Source organism: Plodia interpunctella, chromosome 2, assembly GCF_027563975.2.
Source record: "Plodia interpunctella isolate USDA-ARS_2022_Savannah chromosome 2, ilPloInte3.2, whole genome shotgun sequence".
NCBI lineage: Eukaryota > Metazoa > Arthropoda > Insecta > Lepidoptera > Pyralidae > Plodia > Plodia interpunctella.
In genome coordinates this window covers 3,317,397-3,334,427 of record NC_071295.1, presented here as the reverse complement: position 1 = coordinate 3,334,427, position 17,031 = coordinate 3,317,397, and the positions used below count along the sequence as shown (strand labels likewise).

Genomic DNA, 17,031 nt, shown 5'->3' with positions numbered 1-17,031 from the left:
GTTTCGTATATCTGTGCCAAATTTCATCATAATCGACGCAGTGGTTTGAGTTTATTACAAATAAACAAAACTACATATATATGTAGTTTTGTTTATTTTAGAGAAAATATTTTCTCTATATTAGTATGGATAGACTTCGAAACGTGACTTTACGTATGTCCTCGCTTACTAATTTCTTATTCCTAGTACAAAGGCTGCTATTTATGTATCCGGAACTGGCCAATAATTCTAGAATATTTAAAAAGTAATTACAACATTTGAAAATAGAACTCTTCGGCTAGAGAATAAATATTTTTCATATCCCTCTCATTTGTTTTTTTCAATTGGCGCCAATTTTGAAAATAGCTTGTCTTCATTGCCATGGATTTAACTCGTGAACATTTTCGCGCGATGATTTATTATGATTTTCGGCGTGGATTAACTCAAAAACAGTGCATCGAACAACTGATTTTAACTTTTGGAGATGAAGCACCATCGAAAACCACTGTGTATTATTGGTTTAAGGAATTTCAACGTGGACGGTCTATGCTCACGGATGAAATTAAGGAGGGTCGTCCTAAATCGGTAGTGGTACAACAAAATATTGATGCTGTGCGACAATTAGTAATGCAAGATCGTCATGTTACATACCGCGAGATAGAGGCGTCTCTGGGCATTAGTATGACGAGTATACACGCGATATTACACGAACATTTAATTGTTAAAAAAATTTGTTCGCGTTGGATTCCGCACAACTTGAGCGTAGATCAAAAACAGGCTCGTGTCGACTGGTGTAAGAAAATGATAAAAAAATACAACCGTGGCACGTCAAAAGCTGTTTATAATATCTACACAGGTGACGAAACCTGGATCTATGCTTATGACCCTGAAACTAAACAGCAGTCAACGGTGTGGGTCTTTCAAGATGAACCGAATCCAACAAAAGTTGTTCGTGCGAGAAGCACTTTAAAGCAAATGGTCGCTTGTTTTTTTGGTATCAACGGACATGTAGCTACAGTGCCACTAGAGAATAGTAGGACGGTTAATTCTGAATGGTACACCACCATTTGTTTGCCAGAAGTCTTTGAAAAAATACGAAAGAACAACCCACAACGCAGAATCATACTTCATCACGACAATGCTAGCTGCCACAAGTCGGCTGAAACAAATAATGTTTTGGAGGGTCAAAAGATTGAATTGACGGGTCATCCGCCGTACAGCCCCGACCTGGCACCCAATGATTTTTATTTATTTCCAAACATTAAAAATAAATTACGTGGTCAACGTTTTTCGAGCCGCGAAGAGGCCGTTGATGCGTTCAAAACACACGTTTTGGACATACCTCAATCAGAATGGAAAAAGTGCTTTGAAAATTGGTTTCATCGTATGCAGAAGTGCATAGATCATCGCGGAGAATACTTCGAGAAACAATAAAACCATATGTAATAATATATGTTTGTTTAATTTTGTTATTCCGGATACATAAATAGCAGCCCTCGTATGTGTATAGGCTCAATATAAAACAAACATAATTGTAGGCCGAGATGGACACTTAAGGCCTGATCCTTTTTTTTTTGCGCAAGTATAGAGATACGTCTGCAACATGCACACACGTGAATTACTCCGAACGTCGTTAGGTATAGCACGGCCACGGACACTTTTATTTTAAACAATTACCGATCAATTATGATAAATAAATAAATATATTAGGACAAATCACACAGATTGAGCTAGCCCCAAAGTTCGAGACTTGTGTTATGGGATACTAACTCAACAATATTTTATAACAAATACATATATAGATAAACATCCAAGACCCGGGCCAATCAGAAAAAGATCATTTTCCATCATAACCCGACCGGGGATCGAACCCGGGACCTCTCGGTTCAGTGGCAAGAACCTTGCCCCTGCGCTATCACATGATATTTGGCGACTACATTTGACTATGCTTGGAAAAAACAGAGTGATGCTAGGTGTCATAATTTCCGAGATATGACGGGTGCCGTGCGGCACGGCACGTCTTGTAATGAGAATTCAAACCAAAGATGCGGTGGCCGTGCTAGAACGGGCGAATTAGAAACGAAATCAGCCGCACAGTAACACTATCACCATCCCACTATATTCCTAAATATTTAAATGAAAGGCAATATTCGTTGAATATTGTACATTTATTTCAAACAATACCAGCCACTGCATGCCATGCACATGCACATCAAGTGAATGTTTATGACATTCACTATTAGTCTTATTTTTGAGTGGAATGAAGAACATTTTTAATTCCATAAACCCCCGATCTGTAGTTTTTTTACAATATGTTTGTCTTGGATATTATAGAAATTAAGATTAACCAGTTTTGAAAACTGGTGGTTACCGTTTACTTAGTATTGAATTCATACGTAAGAGGCCACGCCACAAAAGAACTCCAGTGGCAATATGACACTAAGACATCAGGCTGTAGCCTCGTGCTTGCGGCACTTCTTTCGTGGCATAGACTCATGGACTAGAGTTGGTTGAACTAAACTTTTTTAAAAGATTCCTTACATATAATTTTCGTCAATCGATGAAATCCCTTCAGAGCCAAAACTTTTATTTCTTTTAAAATAGATAATTTCATTGGACTGTCTAATAACGAATATTTAGTGAGTGAATTCATTTACTAAATTAATATTATATGCCTACTGAAACGTGAAACGTTACGTGAAAGTCCTTAGAGAGCGGAATTTAACCATCGAAGTAAGACACATAATTCGCGCCATAAGTGTCGCGGCCATATGTGTAACTATCGATAATAGATCGACAACGTTGTTATTGTCGGCGACTTGCGCAGCGTCTGCCCGAATCGTTTGTGTCACAGACAACTGTGCCTTACTCCGACGATTAAAGTTTGGTAGTGACATTGCAACTATGTTTAACATTATGCTGTTAACTCATACTAAACACAGTCAGTATCGGAGATACAACCAAATAATTAAACATTATTATCCACTTTCGCCTGAAATTTATTTATATTTAATAATGTAAACCAAATGGTCATCATGTATTGAGATTGCCTCAAAAAAATTTAATGTTTGATAAAATATAAAATACAATTTAAGCAGCTAAATAATAACTTTCGCAGAAAGTAGATACTAACTCTATAGTCAATTATGCGCATGCTCAAATAATTCATTGTTAGTGTTTCTTCATATTATATGGCAACAAAAACACTATTTGAGCACTGGCTTTGAGTGATATCATAAACGACAATATTCTACTAAAGCTTATGTGGGCCGACACATAGCGACCGCCTTCCGTAACATACAGTGGAAATCTATTTCTTCCAGTTTAAATATATAGACTAAAAACGTAAGACGGTCGCGACGAGTCACATTGGCCGACTTTATTTGCCTTAGCTCACTCGCACACACAATGTTCATTGCAGTAGAATGCATGATGCAAGTGAGCTAACAGCGGCGTGTTACTAACCTTAACATCCTAAATGTGAACGCAATTTATAAAAATACTTCAACAAATCAAAGTATAATATACATAATTATTATACAAATCAGAGGATGCATTTATCATGTACAATTATTATTAATAAATAGTACGAATCTAATTCATTATACAAATGCGTTTGTACACGCCTGTGCCAGCAGAGCGGCGTTCATGATTTGGTTTCCTGGCACTAATATGAGAATCACATTAATAAATCTATGTATCACATTTCAATCAGTGGCAGGCTACACTACAAGGAATGAAATGTTTTTTGCACTGTCAAATTGAGTGGAAGTTCATCCCAGTCCGAATCAGTATAATCTCTAGTTTGTACAGCCACAGAAGTCGCATCCAACCCAGGTAGATCTAACTCTAGTGGAGGCGAACGGCTGGGGCCGGCAGAGGTAGAGTTAGGATTAATCACAGCACTACTTAACGATGCACTTGAACTCGGTTCTTCTAATGTTTTATTGTTAATTACATTTACAACACTTTTCAGTCTTTTGCTCTCGCGACTCGTTCGACTCGAGCGCCTTCTTTTACGGTCCTTGTTCACTCGACGTTTCCGACTATTACAAGTTCCACTGGGGCCGGGCTGCTCCTCCGCGACCGGAAGCGGACTACTGGATTGAGGTAAGGCAGTTTTCTTCGACGACTTGACACCCTTTCCCGAACGCGTCTTACGTTTTCTTTTCTCTTTATCGGGCGCCGATCTATCTTTACGAGGTCGAGAAGAACGTTTTTTACTTTTCTTTTTTTCTTTCGAGGCGATTTCCTTACGACTTTTTCTCTTGGTTTTCTTTTTAACAGGCCTGCTTCTTCTGTCACTGGAGCGCTCGGAGGAGCTCTCCAAGTACTCGGTTAAGGTATCATCACTGGAGGAGGTGGAGGTGGAGGAGCTGGAGGAGGAAGAGGGTTGGACAGGCGGCAGCCAGGGCTCTGGCTCGGGCGTGGAGCGCCACGTGTGGCTGGTGGAGGCCGTGTCGGACTGCGAGCGCCGCGCCCCGTAGCTGTCGTCGTCGCTGGACTCCACGCTGGTCATGTGACGCTTCAATATCAGCTTGACGAGCGGCACCGCGCCGTCTTCCGCCCGCTCGGAGCTGGGCGGCGGCGGCGGCGGCGTCGCGTCCTGCACTATGACGTCGCTGTCCGAACCCAGCAGATCGACCACCTCGGGCGTCCTGTCCTGCGGAGGTTTTATGTACCCGACCACCATCACTTCCGAGGAGTCGTCGTCCGTGTCAGAGTGTGAGATGGTTTCGATGGGGATGACGTTGGTCGGCTCGGCGATGTAATTTTGAGGATACACCGGCTGAGGCACTCTGGAAGGGCCTGCTATCCTGGAGGGTCCGGGAGGAGGTTCTGCGGGCTCGGAACTCGAGACCATAACTATGTCTGAGTCCACGCTGGCGTCGGAATCGGAACTGGAAATGACTTCGTTGACCATGGTGGATATCCTGGTGTCGGTGGTGTAGCGCACGTAGCGGTCGTAGCCCGTCATGTCGTAGGGAGTAGATGCGAAGCAGTATAACTCGTGGAGGAAGTGTTCTGTTCTATCTCTAAAATAAGGCTGCATCGCAGCTCTGAATTCAGGCGAGTTGATGTGGTACTGGGGAAGTAATTCTAATATACGGGTTATTACATATGAAATGTGCCCAATATTTTCATTTAGTAAATAGTGGAGTTCTCGATTGAGCCAAGGCACTAAACGATGCATCTGTGTGTCATTGTACCTTTAAAAGAGAAAAATAATTTTATGAGGTCTGGAAACAAAATACTGTATTGTTTAATACACTACTGTTTTGGATGTGTTTGTTTTAGTGGTGTATCTACTAAAGGCGTACAACATGTGACCATAGGCCAGTATTGGCGGACACATACCTATAGAACTGCGGTGAGCAGTCCCGGAAGCGGCCCGTGAAGTCGGGCAGCGGGCGCGCGTACAGGTTGTGGCGGTACACGGTGCGGCGGAAGGCGGCGGGGTGACGCGGCGGACGCAGCGCCGCGCGCGGCGGCGTCGGGTACTGCTGCAGCAGCAGCTGCTGGATCGCCAGCGAATCGCGCCGCGGGAGCGTTAGCGTTGTCCTGTGCATACACATTATCTTTTTTATATGTGACGCTTTACCTACAATTAGTACAAGTAGATTATACACCAAAATTTTAGGTGGCTACATCCAATCCTACAAATAAGGGTAATTTGTTGTTTGAAACCAGTGTTTTAGTTTAACACAATGGAAAATAAATTAATCAGTTTCTGATTTAGAAAAATAAAATAAATAGTAAAAAAATTCTTTGATGCTAAGATACAAAAATAATTACTCCATAAACATTAAGGTAGTTGGTGGAATGATGTGTCATGATGCTTAAGTATGTAAAACTTTAGGTAAATTGCCGAATATTGAGATTAATAAGTATTTACACATACTTGTGTACTCTATATGTATAGTATGTATAGTACTCTATATGTTGCATAATATTGTGCAATTATGTAAATAATCCTGATAATTTTCTTAAAAAATCTATTCCACAGAGTAAAATCTCACTGGTTTGTTTGTTTCTCTACAGAAAGAATAAAAAATCTAATAATATTTTATAAACAAACCAATCTTACCTGTATCTAAACCTCCTGTTTGCCTGTGCAATAGTGCTATCAATATCAAATCTATCTATACTTTCTTCCGTCTCTCTTTGTTCCACCAAATACTCTTCATACTGATGATTAGAACGCACATTGTGAATAATTGATTTGAAGTTCTGCTTGCACAAGGGGCACTCTGCTTTTACCTGGAAATTTTAATCATCAAAATATGTAAACATCAATCAATTTATTTGTGAAAAACAGGTACAGGGAACATTAAGCACAAAAAATATCTTTCAACATTTAGAAGACAAGTGATAAATAGCTACAGGCAGAAAGAAATCTGACTTCTCTATATTAAAATACAAAAGAAATTATATAACACAATTTTAGAAGATCATCAAAGATATTTTTGTTTGTTCCATATTGTTTCTTATAATGATGTAAGCACCTATATGTTTACCACATTATTTAGGCCACATGTTACTACATGTCTGAAAAATCAAAATGGAATTGTATGTTAACTTACTTTGCTCCATGTCAGGAGACATGTAAAGCAAAACTGGTGTAGACAGGAGTCTGTGAAGGACTTGTTCTTGCAAGTACCCAAGCAGATAGCACAGTTAGGAGGAGGTGAGCCCCTCCCACTTTCATTTTGTGGACTGCTGTCTTCACTCTTCACACTGTTCGGATTGGCTCCAGAACTGTCATCTTGGGTCACTGATGATACAGTTTCCATTTTTATGCTTCCCTGGAATTTTAAGCTTTTAGATATATTACATGGACTTAAAAAATGTAGCAGAAAATTGGCATCATTCAGCTGAGATTTTTCTTTTTCATTTAATTTCAATATGTGCAATTTGAGGAAATTAAAGATAAATCATAAGTTGAGAAAATTATATCAAACATCTGATTGAAGCACTAATTGAACTTTATTTCCCAACATCCAATTAGGATTTGGGAAATGAAGTTGTTATAACTTTAATAAATAATAACAAAAGAAAATATTTTTTTATACCACTGGACAAAGACCTTCCTTTTCGAATATACCCAGCTTGTAAGATTTGGATAAATTCTAGGAAGCGATATGTAGGTATGTTTATTCCAGACCATAGTTCCAGACGTGAATTGCCATACCAATAGTAGTGCCTAGTCACCGGGAGATATTGCATTCACGAAAGCCTTATTTAATTTCACAACAGTATGGCTAGACTACATTAACTTACGGATGGGGGCCAGTAAGCAGTTGGGTTGGTTCTACTTGGATTGCTGGTGTTATCTATCCAATCCAGTTCACATTGTCAATGTGCGTGATCTTGACAGATTTACATCGTAATGTGACGTACGTACGCGACGAGTAACAAAAAAGTTTAGTCTGGATTTTAAAACACAGCCGCACTAAAAATTATTGAGACGAGTGCCAAATTAAATTTTTAACATGAAGCTATCAACTAAAATGTCCATGAAATTTAAAAATGGCATATAGGTACATATATTAATTAATTTGAAAGCCATTTATCAACACCTGAAACACCCGAAACACCATATTTATTGAATGAATGAAAGAAATAGATACCATAGAACGAACTGAACGAAAACGCAGTGAGTGAACAAAATATACTCAGTCAAAGACAAACAAACAGAGAATCCTATGAAGATTCATGTGGAACATGGATTTAGTACGTGTATACTTCGACGGAGTACCTACTAATAGGTATATTTTACGGGATATATATATTACGCAAAGCTTAGCGCAGATGGCGCTACGGGTACAACTAAGGTACAGAAACATTGCCAATGGAGGCATAAAGCGCCAATTTTCAATATTATTGCAAATTTACGACCAAAAATACCTTCTACGTAATCGTGGTGCGAGTTAAAAAAAAAAGGAAGGATAAGTGGATTATCCTGAAAATAATAACACTATCTTAGGTTATGTTCTGCATTATTTGGTTAACTGTGGTTATTAACTGATATAAACTTGACTGAAGATCTTACCTGTATGAAGCCCATATTTATATAAGTCTTCACGTGTGAAGTGTTCGGAACTTTTATTCGACCGTTTACTGGCTCGAAAATTTTACAGCGTGAGGCGTATCCCATAGTTTTTGAAGTTTTTTATCTTATGGATAACGATTTTTCCCAATATTTCGGCACCCGAATATGCTACATTATTGTATATTTTCACAAACGAATGCTTACATAATGAAAGGAATCGTAAATCGTAAAGTAATCGTTTTAATCGACATAGCAAAAGGCGGCAAAGCTTTTGTGTACCTAACATTCAGTGCTGTACTTTTGGATACATTTACAGTAGTACTCCCTATTCCATGAGAAGATCCCTGTTATTCTTACAGAAGTTTAAACATATATATATATATATATATATATATATATATATATATATATATATATCTATAACTGTGTAGTTTGTCGTCATTAGTGTCTTTAAAGTGCGGCCCAATCAGCCACTTTGTATGTGATTAGCCGGACTGGGCTGGGAAGTTGTATTTGCATACAAAAAATCATTAAATATATAAAAACATTTTAAAAATGCACAATGATGGCCACTGTGAAATTATCTTCTATGAAATATTTTCCGAGAAATTACATATCTTTTATGAAATTTCTTTCCCTGAAAACTGGAAGTTTTCTAAAGATCTCACCGATCAACAACATGTTTGTTTCGATTTGTTTTCGTGTTTCATTGTAAAATAAAAATAATTTGTTTTGTAAGGAACAAACCTGCGGTCAATAGCTGGCCGACCGACGCCGACATCATAAAAAAAATATATAAATATCACTGTCAAAATTGATTTCTGTTTTGATTTCGTGATTGCCCTCCAGTCAAATCGGATTATTTTCGGTGTATTGTTATCTAACATTTGGAATTAAATTGAAACTTTAAGACAAGATGGGTTTAATAAAAAAGGTAGGTACATAAGTCTAACGAAATTTTGTCCAAAAGTAGATAATGTTGTATTGTGATGTTTTGTTTCTAATACGATTCTAAACTTGCAGACTACTGGTCTGACTGGGTTGGCCGTGGCTGCTAATCCGCACCATACACTTGGTGCACTTTATGGCAAGATTTTAAGAACACTACAGAAAATGCCAGCGGAAGCAGTCTACAGAAGATATACTGAGCAAATTGTACGTGAGAGAGCTGCTGTGCTAACACAGGTAGGTACCAAATTTGTTACCAATTGATTTCTATTTCATTAGGTACCTATACATAATATAGGTAGGTAGCTACTAATTTTTCCGTAAAGTTACACAATAGGATTAAATAAAACTAGTTTTTCAAGAAGTGAATAGATTCAATCTATATATACCTACATTGTTATTAGAGTTGGTCATCAAAATTTATTTTCAGACCAAGGATGTTTTTGAAATCGAGCAGAAAATCAATTGTGGTCAAGCAGAGGAACTGATCATACAAGCTGAAAATGAATTAAATCTTGCAAGAAAAATGTTGAACTGGAAACCATGGGAACCACTCATTGCCAAACCTCCGAAGGGCCAGTGGGACTGGCCTCCAGCAAAGAATTAACATTATTGTAATTATTTAATTCATCCAAATTATAGTAACTTTTGATTTACTTAATAAAATAAATAGTTGATATTACATATGTTACACTTTTATTTCTATTGATTTGACATGAAAGATATGGAAATGATTGAGAATTAGAAGATTTCATACTTTCCAAAGGGCCCAGCGGCATCAGATTATAAATTTTCACAATAATATTACAGAATGAGGCCCTCTAGCACATAGAATAACTGAAGTTTCAATATTTAGTTAGATGTTAGGCTGTCGATGAAAATATTTTTTCCCTCGTATTCATAAGTGTTCTTCATATCTTCATTAATAGTGCTGTTGGGATACGAGTACAACAGAAATCCTACTAATATTATAAATGCAACAGTTTGTGAGGACGTGTGTATTATTTCACACAAAATAAACTGGACGGATTGTTAGGAAATTTGGTACTCTGGTAGAATATAACCTGTAATACCTACCACATGGGGTACTTTTAATCAGATTCTCGCGGGAGTCAAGCCACGATGCAGCTAGTACATTATAAATAAAAGTAAGTATTATTATAACATTTTTATTTCCTAAATAAAATATAACCTGGGTTTTTATGATTAAATACATGTGAATTCTCCATTAGATTATGAAAAACATATGACGATACAGTTATAAATCTGCACACTTAATCATAAATTCAGTTGTATTGCAAAACAGACTAAAGAAAGTTATAACCACAGAAGTCAATCTAGATTGAGTTCTGTGTATATAACAATAAAGAGTATTTACAGTTTCAATACACTATGAGACTGACAATTTAATTTTAGTGTTAAAAACTTTCGTGGTGTTAATCCAGGAATCAATTAATACATATCTTTAATCCTAAATAAAAAATTAGAATCTAAGCATTAAATATCTTGTAAATGCGTGATTTGTTATAAAAATGGTACCTATATTTATAATTACTATGCTAAATTCTCAAGGTATAGACAGTCAGATGATATAATTGGTTGCTTAAATATTTTGTTGTCTTGTTGTACTACTCTTTGGCTGAAATTGTAGGTATAATTATGTAGTTGTGTCACCTTAAAAAGTATTATATTAGAATTCATTCCTTAATTTAAAAATGTTTATTAGGCCACACACTATGTTTTTTTTGAAGATTTTACTGGCAACTCTTCAAAGCTTCTGATAAATAATTCATTAAATTTCATATAAAACATCTTGAATAATGTATATATTTGGCACAACACATTATCCAGTGTGTTCAATATAATATTAATAATACCAATAATTATAAATTTATGCCTCGAACTCATCATAACAAGATTAATGCGACCACAACCAATTAATAAATTTTAATATTACATACTTAACAGATATACATAGACAATAATCACAGATTTAAAAACAAGAGTAAAATATTAAAATACTAAAGCCCTGGTTACAAATTCACATAATTTTTCCAGATTATATAATCATAATCAAGAATTATCATTTTAATATCCACAGAAAAAATCTCATGTTCATGTATGTCTAATATTTGTAACATTAAGTACTGACCTGATCTAACTTTGAAAAACTGTTAACTATAAAACAAATCCATACAGTCCAAAATCACTGTAATAATTTAAGGATAGTGTTCAGTGATGGATTAACTAATTTCTGCTAATTAATTTTCACCCATTCTTTTATATCACATGTTATGTATTATTTTATGTGGTAAAAATATAATTTCTTCTTAATTTGTCACTCTAGTTTCAATGATTGAGTAAACTAACTTGCGCGTTACATACTAATGAACAAATAACACAAGGAAAAAGTGATAGTAAGTGCTTGTAATCAAGTTATTCAATTCTAAATCCACCTTCAAATGCATAAGTTAAACAAATAAAACAATCCAACTTTAGCAACTTTTAAATTTGTTTCAGTGTTTGTCAGCATTAAATTCATTTGGCATTCAATTATGTTTCTGTTTAAGAGTTATTGTATTTATTCTTAAACTATCCATGAGGGCATGATAATGTGCTTAAGTTTGGTATTACCAAACAGAAAAGAACTCATTAAGTATATTATTTATATACACAAATTATCCTACCATATTTCAGATACTAACATGAGTGCAATATTTTGGAGAAAGTTATAAAAACTCTTAAGCACCGCTATTTGACAGTGTGATTTCCAACTTTATGAGATGTGTTGACTACACTCATGCAAGAAAAGTGTAGTCTAGTAAGTGAAAAGGAAAAAAAAAATAAAATAATGTTTTCATGATTCTCTATTCCTTAGTTAAGTGTACAATGCAAATTGAACAGTTGTAAATTATTATGTGCATTTTCTTCTCTTATAAGGAATTAATAAACCTATTTTAGTTGAAATGTATTCTCTCATCAAAAATTGAAAAGAGAAATGACACTTTCCACCTAAAATAGGTTTGGCAACTTTTATGAATATGTATATTGAAATCAATAATGTTAATTACACCAGTGTAATGTAGCAATAATATAAGGGAATGGTAACTCACTAGTGAAAAAAATAGTTTTAAATTATAATTAAATTGTAGATTCATAGTACAATAAAGAGTACATTTTTAAATTACTATGATACTTCATGAGTCTTATTGAAAAAAAAATTATAATCCACCAGGGTCTATTACTAATTTACTTAAATTAGTTTAATAATAATGATCCTTACATATTAAAATAAATAATTATACAGAAATATGAAGTATTAATACTTAATACCTGAAACTAAAATTTACTTATGATAGCAAATTCACAGAGAACAAATGATCTCACTGGTAAAAAGGTATTGCATGATCAATTGAATTTGCTATACACAGTATTGTATTTTACTTGACCATCAACTGAAAATGTAATTATATAGTTTTTGAAATGCAGATGATTAATTATGTTGATGTGACCCCTTTCCTCGCTACTAATAGATTTAATACTGGGTGTTTTTTAATGTAACTAACAGCCTTCTTATGTGTTACCATTGTGAAGTCATATCCATTGCATTGTAATATCTTGTCGTGCATTCTCAGCCCGGCCTTTGCAGCAGGACTGCCCTCATGAACTTCTGTGACATAAATACCCTGAAATATTAATTAAAGTAGTTACGTAAAAATCATGACCGAGAAGAATGGTATTCATTAAGAGGCATATACCTATACTCAGCACTGGGAAACAGAAGGGTTGTCAATGATGATTTACACTACTATACATTTACAATATTATAATAAACAAAGTTTTGATTTTTTTTACTGTTTTACACGATATTCCTGTAAAACAGTAGGACAACCTCACAGGATTTAAAAGCAGACATCATAAACATTTGTTCTTTGAATGAAAGAAACATTATAAATGAGCCTTGCAACAGTTGCAATACTGCATAATGTATAATATCTGCATAATATATTATTTCTGTACATCTACATAATAAAAAACCGCGCGCGTCAAATCTATGGCGCGTGATAAGACTTCCAACATTAATCAGCATTTTCACGAAATATCTTATACAGACTGCAGGGAAATTTTAAGTAGAAGATGTTACACATCAGAAGACGTGCAAGTAACATTGCATTGTTAACACTTACATTATCTGTATACCCCTGAGGGCTTTTACGATAATCTTGGTCAATGCCTCCGCCAATTTTAAAGCCACATTTCATGACTTCACGCCCTTCTGCGTCAACACCAGCCTCTTTTTGAAGAGTTATAGGAATCTGTTAATATAATATAATGATAAATAACATGAAAAAATAAAGAAACACAATGGGAGTGGTCTTTAAACATACACTAAGACATTCCATTGCCGTGCCGGCCTGGTGCTGAAAAGCCATTTTCGCCATGGTGGATGGGTAAAATTATTAACTTTTTGTGGAATAAATAAAGTTTAATAGCATTAACGCATGCAACAACAAATTAATAACAAATCACAGATATCGCCAGTCGACGAAGATAACACTTTGGACGTAATAAATAATAAAAGCACAAGCAAGCATAGACAATAAGCTTGACACATTATTTTTCTAAAACGTATTCAATAGTAGTGATGTATAACATGTCATGGAATTAGTATGAAGTAGTTACTAAATCCATCATAAAGCGATGAATCTAAAGTTTATCCGAGACAGAGAATGGTCTGTGATCCGAGATTATCAGCATGAATTGGATTTACTCCGTTGTACGAAGTACTTACTAAATCCATAATCGAGAGGAATCGAGTTATCAACTAGGTATATTAAAACTTTTAAGAAAAAAGGAATAGGGAGCATTACTACACATTATTTCCGCCAGAGTACAGCACTGAAAATAACTACACAAAAGCTTTGCCGCCTATTGTGTACGTCGATTAAAACGTTTAGAGTACTTTATTAATCATTTCATTATATAAGCATTCGTTTGTGAAAATATATAACAATGTAGCATATTTAGGTAATATCCGAAATATTGGGGAAAATCGCTTTCCATAAAATAAAAACCTTCGAAAACTATGGGATACGCCTCACGCTGTAAAATTTTTGAGCCAGTAAACGGTCGAAAAAAGCTAGGCTAGGCTAAACATTTCACACGTGAAGATTTATTGGACTTAATACAGGTAAGATCTTCAGTCAAAATCAAGTTTATATCAGTTTATGACCACAGTTGACCAAATAATGCATAACATAACCTAAAATAGTGTTATTATTTTCAGGATAATCCACTAAATCCTTCCTTTTTCCTTTAAACTCCATCACGATTACGTAGAAGGTATTTTTGGTCGTAAATCTGCAACAATATTGAAAATTGGCGCTTTTTGCCTCGCAATGTTTTTGTACCTTAGTTGTACTAGTATCGCCATCTGCGCTGAGCTTTACGTAATATTGGGCCAGATCACTGACAAAAGATGTCAGTCACTTTGTCTCGTTTTATCTCATGTATTTTTATTACGCACATCTCTTTCTTGTATGAGTGAAATTTTTATAATATAGCTTGGTCTTTGGAAACTACATATTGTGACTTGAGGACAGGCTATCGTACCCAAATGAGACAGACAGACTTTTATCCCATTTTTTTTGACCTATGACTTCTATTTCCATATGATTTCCATGTAACAGACTTTTTTAAATCTATATTATTTATATTCATATAATATAAATCCCCATAGATTTAGAAGGGCCAAGTGCGCGGCCCGGTAATCCGGTTGTAGGGTTGTAGTTATAGGTATTCATACAAAGAGGCCGATTGGAAAAAGATGTATGTACCTATCTCGGTACCTACCTAGATAATGTATTTGATTATTTGACTTTGACAGTTACTGTCGACATAATCACTGTCAAACAAAGCCATCACGTCAGCCATAGGCAATATTGGTGCAAACATTTTTGCAAATAAAACAACGCCGAATCAGAAATTAAATAGAATTTAGTAAATTCAAGGGCACTATTTTCATTCTGTAAATTGTTTTGATTTAACACTTTTAATAAAAGGTAATTACAGGGAAATAGGTAATTAGTTTTCCCAAAAATATTCCCGAATGCGATGTGTACTAGTAAAGTAACATGACGTATTCATTGTGTACATGGTATTATATTAGAATATATACGTAAAATATTTTTTATTACAGATGGCAAATGGACCAACACGAGGTGTCTTTCGAATAGTATTACAAAATTTTATTAACTCGTTGAAACCTCGACAGATTCGGGGAAATCATATCGGTAAGTGCTATGGCATGATTATGACTAGTTTGTCTTATGTTCTTCATAAGGTGTAGGTAGGTTAGATAGGTATGTTCTTGTCATTGAAATTGGCATTGGCATTGTAAACACATAAATACAGTTTCTTGGCAAAATATTAAGAGCAAGTTTCACATCTTACCTGATCACCAACTATGTTTTCTTTCAATCCTTTCTAATAATACATGAAAGAAGTCAAGGTATGAGTAGGCATCAGTATTGCAGATACCTTGACTTCTTTCATTTTCTGAAATATTTCAAAAGCAGCCAAATATCTTTCAATTTTACTACTATGTACAATGAATGTTGATGTTGTATATTAATTATAATTTAAGTCAAAAATACACTACAGAACACTTTAATGTGCAACATATAGCTCAGTCTCACTCATTACCATTGACTTTAGTGAGGTTGAATTGTAAACCTCACTCATGTAAATTGCAATGAAAAGGAAGGAATAATATGTTTTCAAATGTTCCTTGTGTATTTATGGATATACCATGAAATGGTTTTTCAGGTAAGGATTATATAGGGAATGTTTACTTTGAAATCCCTGCTGACCCAAACAGGGGTAAGAGGAAGCCTTCCCGTTGGTACGACCCACCAAAAGGTCTGGACTTCCAAGATCCTATACCTGCTGAATGGCAAGCCTGGTTACGGATGACAAGGTAAATTCTATCAAGCATCATAACATTTTAAATAAATGCTATGCACATTTCATGTTAATTTATTGCTTAGCTTGTTTGCCAATAATGCCCTGATTATCTATTTTCTAAGACTCAACAAATTTTTTGATATGGTTACATAAAATGAAATTGTTATATCAAAAAACATTTATTTCAGATTGTGGTCAATACAGTATGTTATATTTAATATTTTTTTAATTTTAGGAAAGAACCACCAACTGAAGAAGAAATTGCAAAGAATCTGGCTGTGGCTAAATTAAAGAAGATCAATGCAGCGAAAATAGAAGAAAAAAGATTGGCAGAAGGAGGGTCACTACCTGTACCACCAGAGAGAGGCCCAGAGACCTACCCTACCTACCCTGAGTACCACACTGGACACCCTGATAATCATCCAAAAAACAAGCCGAATGTGAACTAGATATAGTATATGTTTTAGATAATTTGTACATAAATAGTTTTGTGTTAGTTTAGATGTAAACAATTTAATTTATTTAAATTTTATTTCTTTCCTTAAGTTTCGATTGTTACATAGGTACATAGTACATATACCTAGCTAAATGAAAAATAAATATTGTATCTTTGTCAAGGTATTGAACATTTCTTTATCTTTTGAAACCCCCTGGTTTAACTGAACTGGTTAAAGTCATATTTATACCCAAATAAACTTTAGACCCAAAAAATAATTATTTTGCTGGCCTTATCTTCAAAGTCCAGTTCCAGTCCAGTTTCAAGGTCCATACTGACCATATCACGATTTTTTGCGGAACAAAAGTTGTTGCCGCCGGATTTTTTTTTATGCCTACTAAATTATTATTTGTTGGCCAAAATGATAATTCGGGCTGACTTTTTTTACACCAAATTTTAAAACGGCATTCCATCTAAACTACGTACTAGCGAAGTTGCTATATAAAATAATCCATGACCTCTAGTAACTTTTCGATATGCGAGTTTTATAGCTAAGAGATCTTTTGGTTTTGCTGAGAGCATGCCAAAGGGCACAAATATGACTTTCTACAAGGTACTCACTAGATTACATATATTTCAGACCTTTGAA

At 35.2% G+C, this 17,031-nt stretch overlaps 5 protein-coding genes across 7 annotated transcripts in view; 3 read left to right on the top strand and 2 right to left on the bottom strand.

Moving 5' to 3' along the window:
- The first annotated feature begins 30 nt into the window (after positions 1-30).
- Positions 31-17,031, top strand: part of LOC128681361 (histone-lysine N-methyltransferase SETMAR-like) — a 51,634-nt gene continuing 34,633 nt past the window's right edge. Inside the window, exon 1 of the mRNA XM_053765171.1 lies at positions 31-1,720. Within this exon, the coding sequence (XP_053621146.1) occupies positions 361-1,413 (1,053 nt within the window). The 5' untranslated portion in view covers positions 31-360 and the 3' untranslated portion in view covers positions 1,414-1,720. The remainder of the gene's footprint in view (positions 1,721-17,031) is intronic.
- Positions 2,129-7,602, bottom strand: LOC128681262 (E3 ubiquitin-protein ligase Topors-like). Of its 2 annotated transcripts, none has more exons than XM_053765053.1 (5): positions 7,261-7,602; positions 6,564-6,785; positions 6,068-6,240; positions 5,338-5,541; positions 2,129-5,189 (listed from the first exon to the last, which is right to left on the bottom strand). In XM_053765053.1, the coding sequence occupies exons 2-5, from the start codon at positions 6,771-6,773 to the stop codon at positions 3,707-3,709; spliced, it is 2,070 nt and encodes a 689-aa protein (XP_053621028.1). In that variant the 5' UTR covers positions 6,774-6,785; positions 7,261-7,602; the 3' UTR covers positions 2,129-3,706. The 2 variants fall into 2 exon arrangements, with proteins under 2 accessions (XP_053621028.1, XP_053621039.1); XM_053765064.1 differs by lacking the exon at positions 7,261-7,602 and adding an exon at positions 7,053-7,240.
- On the top strand, positions 8,814-9,666 carry ND-13B (NADH dehydrogenase (ubiquinone) 13 kDa B subunit). Its single transcript, XM_053765333.1, has 3 exons — positions 8,814-8,966; positions 9,056-9,217; positions 9,411-9,666. The coding sequence occupies exons 1-3, from the start codon at positions 8,949-8,951 to the stop codon at positions 9,585-9,587; spliced, it is 357 nt and encodes a 118-aa protein (XP_053621308.1). The 5' UTR covers positions 8,814-8,948; the 3' UTR covers positions 9,588-9,666.
- Positions 10,136-13,580, bottom strand: LOC128681439 (uncharacterized protein). Its single transcript, XM_053765320.2, has 3 exons — positions 13,369-13,580; positions 13,168-13,296; positions 10,136-12,666 (listed from the first exon to the last, which is right to left on the bottom strand). Exons 1-3 carry the CDS (start codon positions 13,420-13,422, stop codon positions 12,478-12,480), a joined length of 372 nt encoding a protein of 123 aa, XP_053621295.1. The 5' UTR covers positions 13,423-13,580; the 3' UTR covers positions 10,136-12,477.
- On the top strand, positions 14,882-16,567 carry LOC128681427 (uncharacterized protein). Of its 2 annotated transcripts, none has more exons than XM_053765307.2 (4): positions 14,882-15,060; positions 15,180-15,273; positions 15,809-15,959; positions 16,182-16,567. In XM_053765307.2, the coding sequence occupies exons 2-4, from the start codon at positions 15,180-15,182 to the stop codon at positions 16,393-16,395; spliced, it is 459 nt and encodes a 152-aa protein (XP_053621282.1). In that variant the 5' UTR covers positions 14,882-15,060; the 3' UTR covers positions 16,396-16,567. The 2 variants fall into 2 exon arrangements, with proteins under 2 accessions (XP_053621282.1, XP_053621274.1); XM_053765299.2 differs by having other exon boundaries at positions 14,883-15,042.